At 48.0% G+C, this 9,894-nt stretch overlaps 1 protein-coding gene across 1 annotated transcript; it reads left to right on the forward strand.

Annotated features, from left to right (window-relative positions):
• The first annotated feature begins 5,492 nt into the window (after window positions 1-5,492).
• On the forward strand, window positions 5,493-5,814 carry LOC132357600 (cytochrome c oxidase subunit 7B, mitochondrial-like). The gene has a single exon (XM_059911202.1). The coding sequence runs from the start codon at window positions 5,522-5,524 to the stop codon at window positions 5,762-5,764; it is 243 nt and encodes an 80-aa protein (XP_059767185.1). The 5' UTR covers window positions 5,493-5,521; the 3' UTR covers window positions 5,765-5,814.
• Window positions 5,815-9,894: the final 4,080 nt, after the last annotated feature.

Below are 9,894 nucleotides of genomic sequence, written 5' to 3' on the forward strand. Positions count from 1 at the left end.
ACCCCCTTCAGGCAACTCAGGGTACTTAGGATCTGGAGCGAGCTTGAATTTATGTAATAATGCCTCACGCCTAAGAGCTCAAACCACTTAACAAGCAGAGGACCTGGGTTTTCTCCTGTCTTGGGGGACGGAGGTCACTCCAGTGAGCACATCAGTACACTTTGGCCTGTAATTTCAACCTCCCCTAAAATAGCAAAGGCGCAAATTGGACCTTTTCCCTCTCTCCTTGCCAATTTCCATTCTCCAACGGAAACGGGGGCATTTTCTGAAAAGGTAAGTCAGCATGAAGGAAAAGCATGACCAAAAAACGTTTCAGAATGGGAATTTGAGCTTTTTTAGAGCAGGGACTGGCCCTTACTCCCCTCTTCTTGCTCAATCCTCAGCATCAAGCCCCGTGCCTACAGGAAGGCTTCACTCATATAAGGTGTATTAAAAGGAACGTACATGACTAAATACTACATCAGAGGGGGGCCATCTAATCCAAGGTGATGTGACAAATGAGGAAACTGAGGCCCAGAGAGGGAAAGGGACGTGCCCAAGGTCACACAGCAGAACCTCAGCGTTTGAACCCAGGAAGCCATCCATTTCCTAACAGCACCTTTTCTAATAAATAGGTGCAGACCATCCTCAAGCCAAGCGTCCAAAAGGCTCTTTTCGGATGCAGGACTAGCAATGTAAGGATTAGCAAGAGAAGAAGGAATGTCCCTTTAGGACAAGGTCCCCAGGACTCAGAACGCAAGACCGTCCCCATCCGATTGTTCGGGTGGAGCTTGCTGCATACCGGGAACTGGTATTTCCGTGAATGAGTGCCCACCGCTGTCTAGTCCCACCGCTGCAGAAGGAGCACGGGGTGGCAGCAGTGTCTCAGAGCAGCGCTGTCTGGGAGGTGGGGGCCGGTGAGATGAGTCCCTCCAGAGACAGGCTCTCCCACGATCTCCCTCAGAACATTTGGGCCCCTCACTGAACCCTGCTCCATCCCTCTTCTATTCTCTCTGCGTAGTGAAGCAGCAAGCGCTGGTCTGGGGATCCTGAGTTTCTGTCATTTCCTTGCTGGGCAGGCCTGGGATAATGACCTGCCCCTCCTGAGCCTCAGGTTCCTCTTCTGTAAAATAGGACTAATTCCTCCTTTTTGACCATCTGGGGCACTGTGAGGATGGCCTTTGGGCAAGTCCAAATATGAGGCAGTGTTTACCTGCTGCTCTAAGCTCGGAGGTGCTGACCGAGTCACGGGCCAGTGAAGGCAGGGGCTCTTCTCAGGCGATTTCACAGCTGTGCCCCCTGCCCTTACCTCCCCCCCACCCCAGATGTCCCCAGTCCTGGCTGAACTTCCATGTGGCCCCCAACCTACCGGGGACAGTGAGAGACCCTTTGTCTGGCTGCAGGCATGAGGGATTCTTGAGAATCCTGCATTTCAGGCATTTTACCTGTCCGGCGGCGCATCCTGGGGGGAATGCTCTGATGAACTTATACTAAGGAGCCAGATGCCGCAACTTACAAGGTAGACCTCCTGGCTTCCCCGAGAGCTGCCCTGATGCCCCCAGGCTTGTAGGACGTGTCTGCGAGGGCAGGTGACAGGGGAGCCACGAGGGTCCCTCAGGAGCTCAGCCTGCCGGCCGTCCCTCCCTTCTCCCCGGCCACCCATTCAACCTCTTTGTTCTCTCCAGTATGTGGCTCTCCTCACGGTGCCATCTGAGGACCACCGCCACCACCCCCAACCATTACACCATCATGATGACATTCAGTGGATCCCCAGAGAAACACTGCTGGAACAGTGGGCCACACGTTCATGCCCCCAGCAACTAACTCCGGAGTTTCTGCTCTAAGAGAGATGGGTGGGACTGGAACATGGGAAAGTGCCTTGGGTGGGGGTGGGAGAGTGGTAACCAGTACAGAGAACAATCAGGACTTACTCATTTAGGTCACGAAGAGGAACACATTCACGTACAGTCCGACTCCCAGAGCAAGGGGCAGTAAGGTTGGTGGTTTTGCTCTGTGCAAAGAAGGAACAGGAAGGGGCTGTAAAGTCTGGTTTCTGAGATCAGATATGTCACTAACAATCTAGTGTGAATACATACACCAGCTCACTGGAGGATATTTGCATTTACAAGCCTTTCCTCCACCCTCGTGCTATAAGAAAAAGAAAGAAGTGAATCTCTCATGGTGGATTTCATATATCAGAGTTCCTAAAAGTGGGAAGAAACTTTGGGGGGCAGTAGGGGAGCCCACAAGTCTCAGAGGACCCTTCCTGGGGTGAGGGGGCTCCCTGCTAAGAAGAGGGAACTCTTCCTGTGTGTGTCCCAAAGCGCCGCGTTCTCCTGAGGCCAGGCCTGGACCTTGGCAGGACGTTCCAAGACCTCTTGCAGCGCTGGGCTGGGCCCACCTCCCAGGAACCGGTTCCTCTCAGGAACCGAATAACAAAGATCCTGATACTCTAGAAATCAGCCCTATTTTGGAGATTGGGGAGGGGGGCAGAAGAGGAAGCAAACTGGCAGAATTGTCAGGTCTGTGGTTTTGCACCTCCTTCTTTCTTAGGGCAGCCTGAGTTGCTGCGTGTGTGTATATACTTGGGATTCAGGACTTGGAAGGTGAAAAGGACTCTGCAGTCTGATCAGGGCTTCTGGTGGTCTCCACAGTGTGGTGTGCTTTGCATTATTTTTCCAGAACCTTGTCCTTCCACGGTTTCCACAAAAGGCTGCCGATTCTGGGAGTATAAAGGTCAGGCAGGCTTGCATACTAAGCAGTGCGCTCCCCAATATGCATTTGGTTTTGCTGGAGTCTGAGAGGAGAGCAGGAGATGGCTGAGAAAGCGCTGGCCTGGCAGTCCAGCGACCTGGGTTCTTGCATTGACTGCTGTGAATGAGACCCCGTATTGACCCCGAGGAAGATACTTGTTCGCTCTTGGGCTCAGCTTCCCTATTTGTAAGAAGGCAAAGTCGGTGTTGTGCCTTGAAGGGCACCTTCCTGCTCTCACATGGTAAGTCACACGCTTTTCTTGTCTTTCTCAGGGCCAAAGTGCTGCCAAACCCTCAGCGCCTTGTTGCAGGGGAGAGCATGGCCCTCCCCGCTTTCTGTGACACTCACATGGCGGCGGGGGGGGGGGGGCACCAGGCCATCAGCAGCTGGACTTGTTCTGAGCCTGTGTGGCAGGGGTAACAGCAGGGTCCCCTGTTCAAACTGAAACAGAAACAGTGAAAACTCAATGTCAAAGAAAGTGCTGCCATTCTTTCTACAGAGCATAAAACACTAAAAACCACATGCTTTCCCCTTATCCTGAGCATTCGCCGCAAGGCTGTCTTTCCAGCTGTCGCTAATTTAAAACAAAAAAAACGCTCATACTCTCAATTATAGGTGATTTTTGTCACAAAGATTGAAGGCATGCAAAGTATTGAGTCACTTCGTTGCTGGTTTTATGCGTCTCTCCAAACTGAATGAGCAGCAGTGCTTCACGGAAAGCGCTGCTCTGAAATTCCAGCTTTAATATTCTAAACAGGTTGAGTGTGTTATAGACGGCACTCTCAACCGTTGTCTACTTTTCCCCCACGAAGCATTGACTTTTATTTGTTTAGCTTTAAAAAAAAAAAAAAAAGCCATGGGGCTGAAGGAATTAAAAGAGGAGGATATGCCGGGGTGAAGTGTGTGCTGAATGAACGTGTGGTGCAAAGGCAAGAGAAAGAAGCACTGGACCAGGGTTCATGGTCGACTCTGAACATGCAGACCCGTGGCTGCCCTTCTCCCGATGGGGGCTCCCCACCATTTCCCTGACGGTGACACCACCACTTGTCACTGACAGCCAATGGAAGAGTCAGTTCAGGCAGGGCCTTGAAAGCCATGGTGTCCCAAGGCCTGGCAACCACCATAGGCAGCAGGTCAGACTCTGCTCCTGTGACAGTCACATCACTTCTTTGAGCCTCAGTCTCCAATCTTAGAAAATAGCCTGACTAGGTACCTTCCAAAAGCTGGCTTAGGCGTATAGTAAAGAGGAAGCCAATCTGAAATGAACTTACTTTAAAAAGGAGAGAGCACAGGCTTGGAGAGCTCATCACCCTGGGGTTTCATCAGGGTTCTCTGAGCTCGCTCAGAGCCTCAGTTTTCTTATCCATGAAAATGGGGCTATAACAACCTCCCTGGGTTGTTGTATGAGTTAACAAAAATAATCTCTGGGGAGCACTCAGTCTAGTTCCTAGAAGGAGTAGACTTGAGTAAATGTTCCTTCTTCTTCCCTTTTGACTCTATCTTTGGCTTGAGCTCTCGGCTGCATTTCCCACAACAGTAACATACACACATTTAATGACAGGTGGCTGGCTTTGCCCCCACCCGTCTTCTTTACCTGCTGTCTTTTCTCACCCTCCCTCCACACCTCTCCAGTGCTCTCCTGGCTGGTGTCCCCTGGAGGAGGAAAGCCTCTGATCCGTTTAATCGCGCAGAGGAGTGGGACATGTCCACGTGACCCCTGGCAGGAGACATCTACAAAAGAGGAGGAAGAGGGCAGTGCTTCTACCAAATGTCAAATAGAGAGCTAGTGGGAAGCAGCCGCATAGCACAGGGAGATCAGCTCCGTGCTTTGTGACCACCTAGAGGGGGGTGGGATAGGGAGGGTGGCAGGGAGACGACGCAAGAGGGAGGAGATATGGGGATATATGTATATGTATAGCTGATTCACTTTGTTATAAAGCAGAAACTAATACACCATTATAAAGCTATTATACTCCAATAAAGATGTTAACATAAATAATAAAAATTTTTTAAAAAAGAGGGCAGTGCTTTACCCCAATGAATGATCCCCACCATAAGACACGATGAAACATGCATAACAGGCCAGTGGAGGAGATGCTTGGGGAGCCGAGGTGGAGTAGAGTCAAGAGTTATAAGTATGTGCAGAACTTACAGGGCCAGCCCCACTGTCAATTATTGACACTAATTTTCAACTCCGTTCACTTCAAAAGTTAATGGTCGATCTGGCCAGAGCAGTTTCGACTTGTTCAGCTAAGAGAACCACAGTGGTCAGACCGCAAAACACAGTCAGTTTTGTGTTCGATCTGTATGAGCCAGAGCTGGGCCACCAACACCCGTTCACCGTGGCCAAGTAAAAAGAGCACCAAGCCGGAGCCCAAGAAAACAATGTTTGAGTCTCAGTTCTGCCGCCAGCTCACTGTGTGACCCTGGGCTAGTCTCTTGACGTCTCTGAGATTTAGCTGCTGACCTGGATAAACCGAGGGCCTGCATTAGATGACGCTGAAGGCCCGTCCCAGCAGGCACTTGCTGTGATCTAAGCTACGCCAGCTACTAAAAGAGCTGAGGAGGGACCCCACTTTGTGTGGGCAAAAATGCACTACCGAAGATGGCCCTCCAGCTAGTGGCTGAGTCTGAAAAGCAAAAGAAGGACTTTCATAAGGAGCAAACTTTCTTAGAGCAGTGGGTAAGAAAGAAACTTGAAAATAAGCCTTCCGGGCTTCTACCGACTTGGAAGGTGAAGTCAAAACTGAAGGACTGGAGTTGCCGCCGTTCTGTCTTTAGCTTCACGATGCTTCCCTTGGCCAAAAACGCACTAAGTCGTCTCGGAGTTCGAAGCATTCAGCAAACAATGGCAAGGCAGAACCACCCGAAGCGGGCACCTGATTTCCATGACAAATATGGTAATGCTGTATTAGCCAGTGGAGCCACTTTCCGTGTTGCTGTATGGGCATATACAGCAACACAAATTGGGATAGAATGGAAGCTGTCCCCTGTTTGCAAAGTCACCCCAAAGGAATGGAGAGAACAGTAATCATCCCAGCTGGTTTAATACTGAATTGTTTCAAAATCAACTCATAATTGATGCCAAGTAAAAAGCATTATGTACCCATTAACATATGGCGTGATTGCAGAAATAAAGTACATTTGAAAACTTAAAAAAAAGAACTGAAGGACTGGGACTTCCCTGGTGGCGCAGTGGTTAAGAATCCTCCTGCCAATGCAGGGGACACGGGTTCGAGCCCTGGTCCGGGAAGATCCCACATGCCACGGAGCAACTAAGCCCGTGCACCACAACTACTGAGCCTGCACTCCAGAGCCCGCGAGCCACAACTACTGAGCCCCCGTGCCGCAACTACTGAAGCCCACACGCCTAGAGCCCGTGCTCCGCAACAAGAGAAGCCACTGCAATGAGAAGCCCGCACACTGCAACTAGAGAAAGCCCGCATGCAGCAACAAAGACCCAATGCAGCCATAAATAAATAAATAAAATAAGTAAATTTATATTAAAAAAAAAAACTGAAGGACTGGGGAAAAGTGTTGAGAAGTGACCTCCAGCTGACACAAAAGCCCTAGGTGGTTTTAATAATGATAATAACTAAACCAAGAATGGCCTTGCCTGGTCCACAGCCTCCCACTTGTTTGCCTACTCTGGGGTCTTTGCAAGAGAGGAGCACACCCATTGCTGACCTCCTGACTGGTCTCCGTGGGAGTTCCAGTTTTGAATAATAAAATACAAAAGCTGAAAATTATATCTCAGAGCAACACAAAGGATTTGGAGGAAGCTAGCCTTGAGGCCAAAGTGGCTCCCAGGAAAAGGATTTCTTTGTCACTCAAATGGGCTTGAAGGGGAATGTTTTAGAAGAACAACCCAGGAAAAGAGAAACTTAGTTTAGAGGAATCATACATGTCACAGACTAAATGAAAATTAACTTTTAATCAGAGCGAGCCAGACTAGACTTAACTGGGCTTGAGAGCAAAACCTGGAAAAGGACTTACTTTTTTATGTACATATTTTCAAAATCCACATTTCGCCAAAAGGCATGAGAATGCAGAAAGCTACAACGTTAGAGCAGCAGGGGAAAATGAACTTGGTAAAAGACACGTTGAACGTTCATCTCCAGTGAAGAAAGTTGCCTCAGTGGGTACCATCTTGTGAAAGATTTAGCTGATGCAGAAGACAATATTCAAGTCCCCAGTGAGAAGAGTTGATAGGAATGAATGAAGGGTGAGAACTGTAATGGGGGGCGGTTGAGGGGAGAGCAACATTTTGTCAAGGATGCCCCAGTGCTCTGCACAATGGTCATGTCATGGCCACGGTCATGTCTCCTGCAGGCTGACTCCAGAATGTTTAGCAAACTATGCCAGTGAGAGCTCCCGGACTCAACACCTATTATGTATCAAGCACTTGGCTAAACACTTTACGTGCCCTCTCTCAATTAACGTGCTCAGCAGCCCAATGAGGTGGTTACTTCTGTTGTACTTAGTTTACAGATGAGTAAACTGGGTTTTACAGAGTTACAGCTACCCAGCTAGGAAGTAGTAGAGCTGGGACTTGAACCCAAATCTGTCAAACTCCACAGTGACTCCGATGCCCCAGCGATCCTCATGCAGCTCCAAGATGTCTGGGCATGAGCTGGAGAGTGTGAGCTCTCGTGTCCCCAAATGGAATATCAAGAGACTTAGATAGTCCTCATCCTAGGCAGGAGAGCTGGGCGGAGAGAGATCATGGTGTGTGTGTGTGTGTGTGTGTGTGTGTGTGCGCGTGCGCACGCACACACGTTTGTCCACGCACATGCTCTGAGAGCACTGAAGGAGATGGAGGCTAGGGGCCCAGAGTCTGAATTTTAGTAAAGAGGGAAGCAGAGATGGAGACACTGCGAACTGGGTAACTCAACGTGCACACAACCTTGGGACGTCACCCACATTATCTGATAGTGTTATTTTTTGGAAGTGTCATAAGCAACTTTGCCCACTCCACTATGCAATAACCTTCTGGAAGGCTGGGACTTCAGCTTCTTCATTTTTAAAACTTCTCCATAGCTCCCAATAGCAATAATATTTGGTCTAAGGCTTCTCAGTTGACCAAATACTTTCACAGACACTGACTGGACCTTCATACCAACTCAGCGAGGCGGCCGTCGTTGTCCTCACTCCATCTGTGAGGAAAATGGTGTGCCTTAGGGCCGAAGGAACTTGGTCAAGGGCACACAGCTGATACGGAGTTGCCACTGCTGACCACCCCCTTAATCCACCCAAGCACACATGCCAACATGAGGTAATGCCAAGGCACCTCACAAAGGATCTGGCACGGAATAGGTGCTCAAGAGATGTTAGTTTTCCCCTTACTTGACAATATATGGTTTTAAAATGTTTTCTTTGCACTAACTATATCCTACTGGGTACCCCAGTATCTTCAACAGAGACTGGTCCACGTTCTCAGAGAGCTTACCATTGATGTAAGGAAATACAGCCAACGTGTGTGAACCTGAGGATAGTGAGCCACTGACTAATCCGTGACACAGGCTCTAATGCAGTGAAAGCTCTGAGGACGCTCCACAGTGGGCCGGAATGGTCAGAGGTTCCCTAGCAAACATCAGGGGGAAAGGCCTGGAACAGCCGATCAATCCACTCTCCCCTCCTTTTTGTCTGCATCCCAGAAAGAGGAACTTTTGCTGATAGAAACTGTTTTGATCACCTTTCCTTTTGCCCAGTGACCCGGTCCCTTCCTTGTCAACGAGGTTGTATGAAAAGTGTCTTAGCTCCAGAAGATGTGGTCCATATACACAATGGAATACTACTCAGCCATAAAGAAGAATGAAATAATGCCATTTGTACCAACATGGATGGACCTAGAGATTATCATACTAAGTGAAGTGAGTCAGAAAGAGAAAGACAAATATCATATGATATCACATATCATGTGGAATCTGAAATATGACACAAATGAACTTATTTATGAAACAGAAACAGACTCACGGACATAGAGAACAGACTTGTGGTTGCCAAGGGGGGAGAGGGGGTGGGGGAGGGATGGATTGGGAGTTTGGGATTAACAAACGCAAACTATTATAGATAGATAGATGATAGATAGATAGATAGATAGATAGATAGATAGATAGATAGATAACCGAATCACTTTGTTGTACACCAGAAACTAACACAACATTGTAAATCAACTATACTTCAATAAAATAAAAAAAAATTTTTAAAGTGTCCTAGCTCTCCCCAGCTACAAATGCCACCCTCCATCTATGGCACCAAGACTGTGACATTGTGAGGTCTTTCATCAAGTGGGCAGTATGTGGCCACACAAGCACACCACAGTTTGTATCAACATCCACAGCTCCATTAGAACAAATAGTTTATTTTTGAGACCAAGTCAATAAGCTGCTTTTTCCAGGGAGAAGAGCGAGCAGGACAGACACAGTTCAAGTAAACTAAAAGACACTCAGCATTTCACCCTAAATGTTTCCATAGTTCCAGATCTCGCCAGCGGTTTGGTAGCAAGTCAAAGCAGAAACTGACATTTGGTGTTCCAGAGTCTTCTGGAAGACAGCCAGATAATGAATTGTCAAATGAACAGCTCCTGGCTCTCTTATCAAGGACAAATCCTACTCCAGCTGAGATGCTAGCAAACTAACAACAACGAGAACAACAATAATTTGCCGGGATGATGCAAACCCAGAATGCGGGAGAGGCTATTTTCTTTGTTGACTGCGTCTGGAAATATGGCTAGATGTGATTTATCATCTGCATTAGATGCTCTTCCATAACATATCAACTGGATATCAACTGGAAAAATTTTTATTCCACACTAATTTCATCAAAACCTGGATAGTTGATACAGCCAGATTTCGCCAAATGAGGGAGAATTAGTATGATATAAACTATTCACTATAAAGACATTACTATATTCTCTAAGCCTTCTCTGAGCTCTGTTATACACTAGAGTTTGTGGCCTAATACTTGGATTAAAAGCGGAGAGTAGGATATTCAGGCTGAATTGTGCCTCCCCCCAAGACCCCTGAAACTGATCTGAAATGATAAGGCAGTCCCTCTTAGGAATATTTACAGACTGTTCTTCGTGCAAAAGAACATAAGAAGTCCCCAAAAGCGGAAGAAACCGAGTGCCCTGAGCAGATCCTTTTCCTGCCCTTCATT

The sequence above is a fragment of the Balaenoptera ricei genome, chromosome X (assembly GCF_028023285.1).
Source record: "Balaenoptera ricei isolate mBalRic1 chromosome X, mBalRic1.hap2, whole genome shotgun sequence".
Lineage (NCBI taxonomy): Eukaryota > Metazoa > Chordata > Mammalia > Artiodactyla > Balaenopteridae > Balaenoptera > Balaenoptera ricei.

Coding starts and splice junctions, on each gene's coding strand:
- LOC132357600 (XM_059911202.1), top strand. CDS start 5,522: ATGCTTCCCTTGGCCAAAAACGCACTAAGTCGTCTCGGAGTTCGAAGC.